At 41.2% G+C, this 14,874-nt stretch overlaps 1 protein-coding gene across 1 annotated transcript in view; it reads right to left on the bottom strand.

The window, feature by feature from the left end:
- The window catches only part of vps37d (VPS37D subunit of ESCRT-I), a 64,059-nt gene extending 49,649 nt beyond the window's left edge, over positions 1 to 14,410 (bottom strand). The window contains exon 1 of the mRNA XM_061962764.2: positions 14,186 to 14,410. Within this exon, the coding sequence (XP_061818748.2) occupies positions 14,186 to 14,308 (123 nt within the window). The 5' untranslated portion in view covers positions 14,309 to 14,410. The remainder of the gene's footprint in view (positions 1 to 14,185) is intronic.
- Positions 14,411 to 14,874: the final 464 nt, after the last annotated feature.

Genomic DNA, 14,874 nt, shown 5'->3' with positions numbered 1-14,874 from the left:
TTTGTACATAGTATATGTAACTGTTAATGTTGTAAAAGGTATTTGCACAACTAGTTAACGTTAGCGTTAAAGAGGAGCGCGTCATTGTAAACACTGAACAGGCACGCCAAACGCGCCTCTCAGAGCGAAACAGTGTTTTAGTTTATGAATTTACAACGCAGATACAAATGACACATTCATGTTTTTGTGTAATGATGACAACGTATACTCACGCGGACGATTGACTAGTTGATGGTGATGGCAAGAACGCTGTCGGGTGTTTTCTTTTCAAATGTTCCTTCATAGCCGTTGTGCTGCTATGATAGGCCATTTCCGCTCGACACAGTGTGCATACAACAACTGTCAAGTGTTTTGCTTTTTTCGCTGTGCTTATCCCACACTTGAAGGGATGTACCAATGCTGAATGTGGCTTCTGGATTTCACTCAAAAGACCAGACCGTAGTTACTTATTCCTTTTATTTTCCTTTAGTTTGCAAGTTTTTCCAACGAAGAAACAGCTTCTTTTTTCTTCTTTAGTCTTTTTAGCAGTCTTTAGCAGTGTTAGTAGACTTTAGTTTCTTTAGCTGTCATTAGCTGTCTTTAGTAGCCTTTAGCTTCTTTAGTAGGTGAAAAACCTTTAAGGACAAAACACCACAAGATAAACATGCTGCAAAAAATCAATCAATTATCAATACCATAATTTACAATTATTAATTAGGCTATCAAACTCTTAACCATTAAACAAGTGCAAGAAAATGGACACATCTTTTCCCTTTAAGTTAAAACAGATTTTAAATAAATTGTCTCAACATAAATGCACCAAGATACATATAAAATACATTTAAACCCAGAAACACAATAGATAAATGCAGCAGAAAACCCAATATGCAAATACATAAATACCTAACCAATTAACCACCTATTTAGATACATATTTAAAATCCATATTCAATATAAATATATTATTAATTTAGCAGTGAAACACTCAATCTTAAACGCTGTCTACTGGTAGAAAAATGCCCCTTTTTCTATTGCCTCACCAGCAGCCAATGATCCAACACAGTTAAATCCAACACTTGAAGTTGAGTGACTTCACCCTCCTGATGAAGCAAACTGCTACAACATTTATCAAACTAAGCAAAGAATATCAACACTAAACAACAGTTACATAACACACTGTGTGTATTTAGCCTCCAGACTAAGCACGCTACATGCACACAACTCCCCCCCCCCCCCCCCCCCATCTCACCAGCGCAACAAGTGCGCCACACCCACGAAGAGAAATATTAAATCTTACATACTTTTGGCACAACTCTTGGTTATCTGTAATGAACTAAACCTTTTTCCACTCTGCGCTGGCGTCTTTTGTACTCCTTGATTTGACACAGCGGTCTAATTACTGGGCTCGTGCCCCAACAGATGAGACGGGAGCGCCCCGCGTTATACCTGCGCGTGAACGTAAACTGATCGGCTCTGATCATATAAGCCGACTGGCCGAAATAATGCCGAATTATATACATTTCCTGGGGTTGCCTAGGTGAATAGGGATGCGGATGTGCTCTAAGATAAAATATAATTTTATTAAGTGGGGTTTGGCTGGTTGCTAAACAGCCACGGTTGCGAGCTCGCGCGTCAGCTGACGAGACAGCTGTTCGCCGCTACAACATTATAAGGCCGTTTATTGAAATACTCCCACACTTTTGACGACTTTTGGCGTGCTTTTTTTCCCCTCGCTCGCACCGCTCACATCGTCTGCTTTGCGCTCCGCCATGACGGCAGTGTGACGTAAATATGCGATGCATAAAAACGACGTCGACGTATTTACGTAACCGATGACGTCGACTACGTCGACGCGTCGTTTCAGCCTTACTTCATACACACCCTTTTGATGACCGGTGAAATGCAAGACAGATGCACGGTACGCTTAGTGAAGAAGCCTTTAGGGTTTTTTTTGTGACTTTTAGTGATAGCAAATGAGCAGGAAAAGTGTCAAATGTACAGTAGACCGCATTGGATACTGTGTATAAGTTCGATTCCATACCAGCAGTTTTAAGAACAGCTCAGGGCTGTTAACTAAATTGTTCTGAGTCACATCTTTAGAAAGCTAAGGACCGCAAGTCAGGCTTTTCCCTTCTCTATAATAATAGAGAAGGGAAAAGTGTATTATTATTCCCATTTTATTTTGTATTATTTACTTCACAACTTTACTACAGGGGTCAAGTCAGGGGTGTCCAAAGTGCGGCTCGCAGCTTGTTTTGTATTGGCCCTCCGATACATTCTAAAGCAGGCTTGGGCATATATTTGACTTGGGGGCCACATTGGTCAGTAAAAATGTGTCTGGGGGTCGGTTTGTGTGTTGTGATGCTCCACACACACACACACACACACACACACACACACACACACACACACACACACACACACACACACACACACACACACACACACACACACACACACACACACACACACACACACACACACACACACACTATGACAACAGCAGGGTTTTGCTGTGTAACAGAGGAGCGACTGACTGATAATTGTGTGACAATATTTATCGGTCTTATTCGTTTATTTCTGATTTTTTTTTTACATGACAGAGTTTGTCTGTGTCTAATATTTTTTGACACAATGTTTTAGCTGTAAAAATTGTCACACATTTTGCTGAATGTGTGCTTTGTTGCTTTTTTAAGGAACACTTCAAACATGTGTATGTTGTACAGCTTGAGTGAATGAAATTCCTAAAATGCCGTAGAAAATGGTAAACGCTAAACACAATACAAACACTCACAATATGACTTTTAAATGGCTAAAAATATTCTGACAGACCACCTCCAAAACTGAATGGAATTTTACAGCCTTTTTCGCTGAATAAAAGAATGCACATGAAAATAATGTGGGATTTGTAATATTAACTATGAATGATAAAACACTGAATATTAAGAAAATATGAACGTCTCTCCTCTTTACCTCCTAGACGATCGCCTCGAGATCAATCTTTTACAATAAAGCAAAATGCAACAAACACGAAAAAACATGAAAACAAAGGACAAAAAAACACCCACAGATCCATATAATAATAACCCATGTAATATAACTTTTCCACAGAACAGAACCTTGTTGTAGAAATAAGCTTCGGTGTCCCTCCCTGACACTCACGTCCCAGGTTGGCTGTTGTAAACAAACCCTGCCCACTTTGCTTCTTGCCTCGTCTGCTTGGAGAATGATGTGACGTAGACTTCCGTAATAACCGGTAAATTACTCAAAAGCGCAGATTCCAGCCATTGGAATACCCTCTGTAGTACAAGACTTACCGTAATTTGAAAAATGCACTGCACATTGTATTGGTGGCTCCAAATTCGATGGTGAAGGTTTAAAAAATTTAATTGGAGACGTCCGGCATGCCGAGATGAAAAGTTTAACAGGCCGCATGAGGCCCGCGGGCCGTAATTTGCCCATGCCTGTTCTAAAGACTAAATAAATATGTTACTGATTAGAACATTACACACAAAAAGGAAGAAAAATGTAACGGGCACTGGTAGGTTTTTGATTTTGAGAACACCCTTATAAGGGTTTTAGTTGGCGGATAATAATAATATTAGTAAAGAACAATGACAATAAATTAAATAACTCAAGGGGGTTAGATCAGATAATATACGAATTTGCTTTGTTATCGATAGTAATGCTTAGATGCAGATGTTTTGTTCAGATAGTTTAGCATATATAGACCTAAATTACTTGTAGAATTATAAATGTGCAAAATGTATCAAAGTGGTCCATGCGTCCTTCAATTTTTAGGAATGTGGACCAGGCTGGAAAAAGTTTGGAATTAGCACAAAAGCTAGACAGAATAATTTATATAAACAAAACCATTTGTTTTTAAAAGGACTGCAAAAAAGCTAGTCAATGGTCTTCATTATGATAACATTATTTTTGTAGGAATCTGCTACAAAAATGTAGGTTGTTTCCAAATTTTGAACAGACATCGCGGTCTGGTTCTAATTGCATTAAGAACCTACTGCCAAAAATCCTCTGCCAGAGGTGTGAAACTAATTAAGGGCCAAGTCGCACTTACGGCTGCCCTCAGAGAACCACATGTAACAGTGAATATATATGAATATCAACGTATGATAGCCTTGTTACACAATTTGGAAAGGACAACAGTTTATGTTTATTATACTTTTTATAGATTGATGAGAACTTGCTTGAAATCGTAAGTCAAAATGACAAGCACATATTTAAATGTTTATTTTTGATAACCAAAAAAAAATGCTTGGTACATAGGATAATAGGGGACGGCGTGGCGAAGTTGGTAGAGTGGCCGTGCCAGCAATCGGAGGGTTGCTGGTTACAGGGGTTCAATCCCCACCTTCTACCATCCTAGTCACGTCCGTTGTGTCCTTGGGCAAGACACTTCACCCCTTGCTCCTGATGGCTGCTGGTTAGCGCCTTGCATGGCAGCTCCCGCCATCAGTGTGTGAATGTGTGTGTGAATGGGTGAATGTGGAAATACTGTGAAAGCGCTTTGAGTACCTTGAAGGTAGAAAAGTGCTATATAAGTATAACCCATTTATCATTTATTATTTATTTATTTAAAATATTAAATAGGGAGACGAGAGCATATGCAATTGCATGGGCAACATTTCTCTGTCAAAATTGACAGAACAAATAAAGTACATTTAGGTGCTATTTATTTACAGCCTTTCGCAGGCCATATAAATTGATGTAGTGGGCCACTTAAAAATATGTAGATGGCCACATTAAAAAGATGTAGCTGGCAACTTTAAAATTATGTGGCGGTTTACAATAAAATTATGCAACGTGCCACAACAAATGATATGGCAAAGCAATTAAAATGATGAGGCGGGCCAATATAAAATGATGTGGTAAGCCACAATAAAATGATGTGGTGGGTCACATTAATAATAAAATAATAATGGATTAGATTTTATATCGCGCTTTTCTATTATTAGATACTCAAAGCGCTCACAAAGAAGTGGGAACCCATCATTCATTCACACCTGGTGGTGGTAAGCTACATTTGTAGCCACAGCTGCCCTGGGGTAGACTGACGGAAGCGAGGCTGCCAGTTTGCGCCTACGGCCCCTCTGACCAACACCTATCATTCATTCACCAGTGTGAGCGGCACCGGGGGCAAGGGTGAAGTGTCCTGTCCAAGGACACAACGGCAGTGATTTGGATGTCAAGAGAATGATGTGGCGGTCTACATTAAAATTATGCGGTGGTCAACAACAAAATGATATAGGGGACCAATTAAAATGATGTGGCTGTCTACATTACAATGATGCGGCGGTCTACAATAAAATGATGCGGCGGTTCACAACAAAATGCATGGCAGACCACATAAAACGATATGGCAGACCACATAAAATGATATGGCAGAACATATAAAATTATATGTCGGGTCACAATAAAATGATGTGACGGACCACATTATAATGGTGTGGCGGGGCACATTAAAATGACGTGGTGGGCCAAATTTTGCCCCCGAGCATTGAGTTTGACAACTGTGCTCTTTGTTCTTAGAGACCTACTGCAAAAAAAAACTAAATTTATAAGTATAAACCATTTATAGATTTTCAGAAAGCTGTGCTGCTTTTCGGATTCTGCTACAAAAGTGCCTGTGATGACTCATTCATCCAGGACATTGTATTCTCAGGGCATTGAATGTTCAGGTTGTTCTAAAAGACTAGATAGGACAGAGCGAGTCTCAACATGAACTGATGAGGCCAAAGGACTTCTAAGACAACCTTCACAGTCCAGTTGCGATGGATTCAATGCCCTGAGAACTGCTACAAAAATGTGGGTCAAAACCATGTTTGAACTGAACTCTCGATGCGTTCTGACGTCATCCCTGCACCAGGTTTGGCCCACGGCCACCAGTTGGAGATCTCTGCCCGATACAGAGGCTGTGTTTATTTAAAGACACACTGTTTTAAGAGGTCACCATGGTACGTTTACTCTTGGAAAGCCTGTGCGGCGTTTCCTCACAAAAGGGTGTGACATTTGACGCTCGGCTGGGAGGAGAAGGATTCCAATAAATGTTGACCACAGACGTTGAGGTTCATGAAAAAAAACAAAAAAAACGAATTGTGTGACGGCTGTAAAGTAAATTTAGTCACCGGAGGATGATCCTGCTGACTTGTCAGAGTTCCCCAGCACCAGCTGGACATGCCCCGGAAAAATGTACATGTAAATTATTTTGTGTGAGTGTACTGTGTGTGTGTGTGTGTGTGTGTGTGCGGTCTGTCAGCCAAAACCACAAGCCCACCATTCCTAACACGTGGTTACATCTGTGTTGCATGCTTATAGAATGTCCCTTTTCCACTGCACAGTACCAACTTGGCTTGCCATGACTCTACTTATACATGTGTATCTATGTAATACTAATAACAACAAAAACAACAATAATAATAATAATAAATAAATAAATGCGCTTTTCTAGACAAGCATTATTCAACTGTTGGCCGGAGGGACCAGAATGTACCGTGAGTCCTCGACTAGAACTTATGTGATTCTTACCAACAGCAGAGTGCTCTCTAGCGTTTATGCAGTAGGTCCTCAAAAACAACAGAGCGCTCCTGTGATATAGAGGATCTTAGACTCAGGGTTTTGCAGCAGATGCTTAAAAACAGCAGAGCACTCCTGTCTAATAGAAAATCTTTGACTCAAGATTTGGTAGCAGGTCTTTAAAACAGCACATCAGTCGTGTCCTGTCATATAAAGGATCTTTGACTTGTGTTTTTGGCAGTAGATCCTGACAGACAGCAGGGTTCCCATCTAGTAGAAAATAGTTGACTTAGGATTTGGTTGCAGGTTCTTAAAAATTGAAGAACAGTCCTGTATATGGAGGATCTTAGACTCGCATTTTTTCAGTAAGTCGTCTAAAACAAAAGCGCTCATGTCATATGGAGGATATTTGACGAGCATTTTTTCAGTAAGTCCTCAAAAGCAGCAAAGTGCTCTAATTCAATATAAGATGTTCAACTCAGGATTTTGCAGTAGGTCTTTAAAAACAGCAGAGCGGCCCTGTCCTGTCATACAAATGATCGTTGACTAGCATTTTTTAAAGTCCTCAAAAACAGCAAGGCTCTCTTGACATATATAGGATCTTTGACTAGCATTTTTTCCCCAGTAATCCCTGAAAAACAGCAAGGCTCTCTTGACATATATAGGATCTTTGACTAGCATTTTTCCCCCAGTAATCCCTGAAAAACAGCAAAGCACTACTGTCATTAAGAGGATCTTTGACTTGTGTTTTTGGCCGTAGATCTTTAAAAATAGCAAAGCGCTCAAATTCAATATAAAGTAGTTGACTTATGATTTTGAAGCAGGTCCTTAAAAACAGCAGCACATCCCTGTCCTGTCATACAGAGTAGTGGTCCCCTACCACCGGTCCAGGGACCGGTACCGGTCCGTGACGCATTTGCTAACGGACCGCACAGAAACATTATTAATTTAGAAACTACCGCATTTTCTCCGACTTAACTTTCGCCTGTCCCACTAAACACCCCAATAAGTTTGTTAATAGATGTATGCTACAACTAATTTGTTATAGTACATGGGACAATGCACATTAATGGGCATATAAAATGTTAATGTGCCAGATTGTAACCAAAGGCTCATTTTTCGGCTGTTTTTATCTGCCACACTTAGATAGCCAGTCCGTGAAAATAATGCATACATTAAACCTGTCCCTGATGGAAAAAAGGTTGGGGAACCCTGATATAGAGGATCTTTGATATGCATTTATTCAGTTAAGCCCTCAAAACAGTAAAGGGTTCCTGTCATATAGAGCAGTGGTCCCCAACCACCGGGCCGCGGCCCGGTACCGGTCCGTGGATCGATTGGTACCGGGCCGCACAAGAAATTTAAAAAAATTTAAAAAATTTTTTTTAATTAAATCAACATAAAAAACACAAGATACACTTACAATTAGTGCACCATTCCAAAAAACCTCCCTCCCCCATTTACACCCATTCACACTCATTCGCACAAAAGGGTTGTTTCTTTCTGTTATTAATATTTCTGGTTCCTACATTATATATCAATACAGTCTGCAGGGATACAGTCCGTAAGCACGCATGATTGTATTTTTTTATGACCAAAAAGGTTGGGGACCACTGATATAGAGGACATTTGATTAGTGTTTTTGTCAGTGAGTCCTTAAAAACAGCAAAGCGCTCCAATTCAATATAAAATTGTTGACTTGTGATAATGAAGCAGGTCTTTAAAAAACAGCAGAGCAGCCCTGTCCTGGCATAGCGAGGATCTTTGACAAGCATTTATTCAGTTAAGCCCTCAAAACAGCAAAGGGTTCCTGTCATATAGAGGACCTTTGGCCAGCATTTTTGATGGCAAGTCCTCAGAAACAACAGAGCGCTCTCATCATATAGAGCAGTGTTTCTCAACCTTTTTTGAGCCAAGGCACATGTTTTGCTTTGAAAAAATGTGGAGGCACACCACCAGCAGAAATCATTAAAAAATGAAACTCAGTAGACAGTAAAAAGTCGTCGTCGCAATTGTTGAATATGACTTTAAAGCATAACCATCCATCCATTTTCTACCGCTTATTCCCTTTGGGGTCGCGGGGGGCGCTGGAGCCTATCTCAGCTACAATCGGGCGGAAGGCGTGGTACACCCTGGACAAGTCGCCACCTCATCGCAGGGCCAACACAGATAGACAGACAACATTCACACTCACATCCACACACTAGGGCCAATTTAGTGTTGCCAATCAACTTATCCCCAGGTGCATGTCTTTGGAGGTGGGAGATGCATCAATATAGCTCTTGTCTCAATGTAGGTGTATTGTCACCACCTGTCACATCACACCCTGACTTTTTGGACTTGTTTGCTGTTTTCCTGTGTGTAGTGTTTTACTTCTTGTCTTGCGCTCCTATTTTGGTGGTTTTTTCTCTTTTTTGGGTATTTTCCTGTAGCAGTTTCATGTCTTCCTTTGAGCGATATTCCCCGCATCTACTTTGTTTTAGCAATCAAGAATATTTCAGTTGTTTTTATCCTTCTTTGTGAGGACATTGTCGATTGTAATGTCATTTTCGGATGTACTTTGTGGACGTCGTCTCTGCTCCACAGTAAGTCTTTGCTGTCGTCCAGCATTCTGTTTTAGCTTACTTTGTAGTAGGGCTGCAACTAACAACTAATTTGATAATCGATTAATCTGTCGATTATTACTTCGATTAATCGATTAATAATCGGATAAAAGAGACAAACTACATTTGTATCCTTTCCAGTATTTTATTGGGGGGGAAAACAGCATACTGGGACCATACTTATTTTGATTATTGTTTCTCAGCTGTTTGTAAATGTTGCAGTTTATAAATAAAGGTTTATTAAAAAAAAAGAAAAGAAATACAATAAAATAAAAAGTAGTCTCTGCGCATGCGCATAGCATAGATCCAACGAATCGATGACTAAATTAATCGCCAACTATTTTTATAATCGATTTTAATCGATTAGTTGTTGCAGCCCTACTTTGTAGCCATTTCAGTTTTAGTTTCGTTCTGCATAGCCTTCCCTAAGCTTTAATGCCTTTTCTTAGGGGCACTCCCTTTTTGTTTATTTTTGGTTTAAGCATTAGATACCTTTTTACCTGCACACTGCCTCCCACTGTCGCCTGCATATTATGATCACGACATATTATGATCACGACAAACCATCGTCGTCTCACACACAGTTACTCTGCAGAGATCTAGACAGCACCGACACTCAACAACGGCACATTATTTGCAGACTATTATTACTGGTTTGCAAAAAATATTTTTAACCCAAATAGGTGAAATTAGATCATCTCCCACGGCACACCAGACTGTATCTCACGGCACACTAGTGGTTGAAAAACAGTGATATAGAGCAGTGTTTTTCAACCTTTTTTGAGCCAAGGCACATTTTTTGCATTGAAAAAATCCGGAGGCACACCACCAGCAGAAATCATTAAAAAACGAAACTCAGTTGACAGTAAAAAGTCGTTGTCGCAATTGTTGGATATGACTTTAAACCATAACTAACCATGCATCACTAGCGCTCTTGTCTCAAAGTAGGTGTACTGTCACGACCTGTCACATCACGCCGTGACTTATTTGGAGTTTGTTGGTGTTTTCCTGTGTGTAGTGTTTTAGTTCTTGTCTTGCGCTCCTATTTTGATGTCTTTTTCTCTTTTTTTGGTATTTTCCTGTAGCAGTTTCATGTCTTCCTTGAACGCTACTCCCCGCATCTACTTAGTTTTAGCAATCAAGAATATTTTAGTTGTCTTTATCCTTCTTCGTGGGGACATTGTTGATTGTTATGTCATGTTCGGATGTACATTGTGGATGCCGTCTCTGCTCCACAGTAAGTCTTTGCTGTCGTCCAGCATTCTGTTTTTGTTCACTTTGTAGCCAGTTCAGTTTTAGTTTTGTTCTGCATAGCCTTCCCTAAGCTTCAATGCCTTTTCTTAGGGTCACTCACCTTTTGTTTATTTTTGGTTTAAAGGGGAACATTATCACCAGACCTATGTAAGCGTCAATATATACCTTGATGTTGCAGAAAAAAAGACCATATATTTTTTTAACCGATTTCCGAACTCTAAATGGGTGAATTTTGGCGAATTAAACGCCTTTCTATTATTCACAACGTGACGTCACATCGGGAAGCAATGCGCCATTTTCTCAAACACATTACAAACACCGAGTCAAATCAGCTCTGTTATTTTCCGTTTTTCGACTGTTTTCCGTACCTTGGAGACATCATGCCTCGTCGGTGTGTTGTCGGAGGGTGTAACAACACGAACAGGGACGGATTCAAGTTGCACCAGTGGCCCAAAGATGCGAAAGTGGCAAGAAATTAGACGTTTGTTCCGCACACTTTACCGACAAAAGCTATGCTACGACAGAGATGGCAAGAATGTGTGGATATCCTGCGACACTCAAAGCAGATGCATTTCCAACTGGACTGGACAGATCAGCTTTCAGGAAAAGAGAGCGGATGAGGGTATGTCTACAGAATATATTAATTGATGAAAACTGGGCTGTCTGCACTCTCAAAGTGCATGTTGTTGCCAAATGTATTTCATATGCTGTAAACCTAGTTCATAGTTGTTAGTTTCCTTTAATGCCAAACAAACACATACCAATCGTTGGTTAGAAGGCGATCGCCGAATTCGTCTTCGCTTTCTCCCGTGTCGCTGGCTGTCGTGTCGTTTTCGTCGGTTTCGCTTGCATACGGTTCAAACCGATATGGCTCAATAGCTTCAGTTTCTTCTTCAATTTCGTTTTCGCTACCTGCCTCCACACTACAACCATCCGTTTCAATACATGCGTAATCCGTTGAATCGTTTAAGCCGCTGAAATCCGAGTCTGAATCTGAGCTAATGTCGTTATACATTGCTGTTCTTTCCGCCATGTTTGTTTGTGTTGGCATCACTGTGTGACGTCACAGGAAAATGGACGGGTGTATATAACGATGGTTAAAATCAGGCACTTTGAAGCTTTTTTTTAGGGATATTGCGTGATGGGTAAAATTTTGAAAAAAACTTCGAAAAATAAAATAAGCCACTGGGAACTGATTTTTAATGGTTTTAACCCTTCTGAAATTGTGATAATGTTCCCCTTTAAACATTAGATACCTTTTTACCTGCATCCTGCCTCCCGCTGTTTCCGACATCTACAAAGCAATTAGCTACCGACTGCCACCTACTGATATGGAAGAGTATTACACGGTTACTCTGCCGAGCTCTAGACAGCACCGGCACTCAACAACAACACATAATTTGTTGACTAGAATTATTGCTTTGCATAAAATATTTTTAAACCAAATAGGTGAAATGGCAATCTCCCACGGCACACCAGACTGTATCTCACGGCACACTAGTAATACCACCTTAACATTTGACAACCAAACAATTACACAAAGCGACTCAGTAAAGAATCTGGGTATTATCTTCGACCCAACTCTCTCCTTTGAGTCACACATTAAGAGTGTTACTAAAACGGCCTTCTTTCATCTCCGTAATATCGCTAAAATTCGTTCCATTTTGTCCACTAGCGACGCTGAGATCATTATTCATGCGTTCGTTACGTCTCGTCTCGATTACTGTAACGTATTATTTTCGGGTCTCCCTATGTCTAGCATTAAAAGATTACAGTTGGTACAAAATGCGGCTGCTAGACTTTTGACAAGAACAAGAAAGTTTGATCATATTACGCCTATACTGGCTCACCTGCACTGGCTTCCTGTGCACTTAAGATGCGACTTTAAGGTTTTACTACTTACGTATAAAATACTACACGGTCTAGCTCCGTCCTATCTTGCCGATTGCATTGTACCATATGTCCCGGCAAGAAATCTGCGTTCAAAGAACTCCGGCTTATTAGTGATTCCCAGAGCCCAAAAAAAGTCTGCGGGCTGTAGAGCGTTTTCTATTCGGGCTCCAGCACTATGGAATGCCCTCCCGGCAACAGTTAGAGATGCTACCTCAGTAGAAACATTTAAGTCCCATCTCAAAACTCATTTGTATACTCTAGCCTTTGAATAGCCCCCCTTTTTTTTAGACCAGTTGATCTGCCGTTTCTTTTCTTTTCTCCTCTGCTCCCCCCTATCTCTTGTGGAAGGGGAGACACACAGATCCGGTGGCCATGGATGGGGTGCTGGCTGTGCGGGGTCGGGACCCGGGGTGGACCGCTCGCCTGTATATCGGTTGGGAACATCTCTGCGCTGCTGACCCGTCCCCGCTCGGGATGGTTTCCTGCTGACCCCACTGTGGACTGGACTCTTACTGTTATGCTGGATCCACTATGGACTGGACTCTCACAATATTATGTTAGACCCACTCGACATCCATTGCATTCGGTCTCCCTAGAAGGGGGGGGTTACCCACATATGCGGTCCTCTCCAAGGTTTCTCATAGTCATTCACATCGACGTCCCACTGGGGTGAGTTTTTCCTTGCCCTTATGTGGGCTATACCGAGGATGTCGTTGTGGCTTGTGCAGCCCTTTGAGACACTTGTGATTTAGGGCTATATAAATAAACATTGATTGATTGATTGATTGATTGGTAGTGTGCCGCGGCACAGTGGTTGAAAAACACTGATATAGAGGACCTGGCAATTTTGCAGCAGGTGCTTAAAACAGCAGCAGTCTTTTAGAATATGTTTAGTCCTCAAAAATAAAGCGCCCCTGTCATATAGGGGGATCTTTGACCAGTGGAAACATATATATTCTGTTTTAACATTAGAGAGTATGAGAAAGCCCTGCATTGGTATTCAATGCAACATAATTTGACTGGAAACGTGACCCCCGGAACAAGGGAGTAGTGCATGTAAGCAGGCTGCAACAGTAAATCATTAGAACTAATCAACTTAATCCTCACAGTGGGTCTGTGATATGCATTAGTGAGCAGGACAAAAGGTTACCTCGACGCCTCAAACACCCAGCGTGCTCTCCCCAGCGGCGTGTACCGCAATGCGTGCGGAACTCCATTGACAAACCCCCCGGTTGTAAATTACACCAAACCTCCACGCTGCTCAGCCGCCACCATTCAAAATAAACCTTTCCCCCCCTCAAACACTTCTAATATTACTCTTCAACTTGGCATACGCGCAAAAAACGTGACACATGGTGGAGGAAGTGCACTTTTACTTCGAATTAAACAGGTTCGAGCGACATTCATGCGTTTTATTTCCAAAGGGCGACTTGCGGTAAAGTTGCCATTTTTGCCAAAAAAGGTGGGTCCGCATTTATATCAATTAACGCCGAATTGTAGAATATAAGACAACAATTATGTCTGAAGAAGCTTAGTGTGATTGCTGAAGAGGAAAAATAGATAAATAAAGACAACCGCAAAATGGGGGAGGTTTCAAGCGGGGTTCTCTATACAGAAACTGGTTGCGGGGGGGGGGCAACACGACAACATTGGGGCTCCCAGTGATTATGCTACCTTTAAATAAAAATGATTATTAATAAACAAGTATATTTATAATCGCTTAAAGGCGCTACTAATTAAATCGTTAATTGGGCTTTAATGTATTATAAATCCCACCACTCGCCACGCAGACAATCGCCGAAGCATGTAAGCGGATTTAAACACATTCGCACGCCTTGTATGATGACAAAAGACACAAATTAAAGAGCCATTGAAAAGGAAAACAAACCTTTAAAAAGGCAAAATAAGAATTCGATACGCACCTTCTCGTCGAGGCGAATGATTTGCTCCATTTTGTCGTCGTTTTGTAAAAGCTCCCGCAGCTCGCCGGTGCTCAGAGCCCGGTAGCCGTCCGGGCAGGCGCTGGACTCCTTCAAGTTGGACATTGTTTGGTCGTCCAAAAAAAAAAAAAGCCCCAGGAGACACTTTAGGAGAGCGTTGAAGGGAAAAGTCCTCGCCGAGCTTCACATCTCGCTCACGTTGGAATGCGAGTGAGCTCAGCCTGCACTGGCGCGTGCGGCTGTGCGAAGCTCGACAGACTGCTCGCAGGCAGCCGCCGGATCCCTACCAAAATAAAAGCTGACCGGAAGTAGTAGGGACTTACTGGTCATAAGGTTTTTCCTTAAAAACAGCAGAGCGCTTCTGTCATATAGAGGATCTTTGATTAGTGTTTTTGGGTTGGTGCACTAATTGTAAGTGTATCTTGTGTTTTTTATGTTGATTTAATAAAAAAAAAAAAAAAAATTGATTTCTTTTAATTTCTTGTGCGGTAATCGATCCACAAACCGGTACCGGGCCACGGCCCGGTGGTTGGGGACCATTGATATAGAGGGTCTTTTATTAGTGTTTTTGCCAGTAGATCCTTAAAACAGCAATGCACTCCTATGGATCTTTGACTAGTGTTTTTTCCAGTAGCTCCTTAAAAAAAGCAGAGCGCTTCTGTCATATAGAG

This window comes from Nerophis lumbriciformis, linkage group LG09 (genome assembly GCF_033978685.3).
Source record: "Nerophis lumbriciformis linkage group LG09, RoL_Nlum_v2.1, whole genome shotgun sequence".
Taxonomy (NCBI): domain Eukaryota; kingdom Metazoa; phylum Chordata; class Actinopteri; order Syngnathiformes; family Syngnathidae; genus Nerophis; species Nerophis lumbriciformis.
Note: the sequence above shows the minus strand (reverse complement) of the source record. Positions and strands in the feature narration are given on the sequence as shown.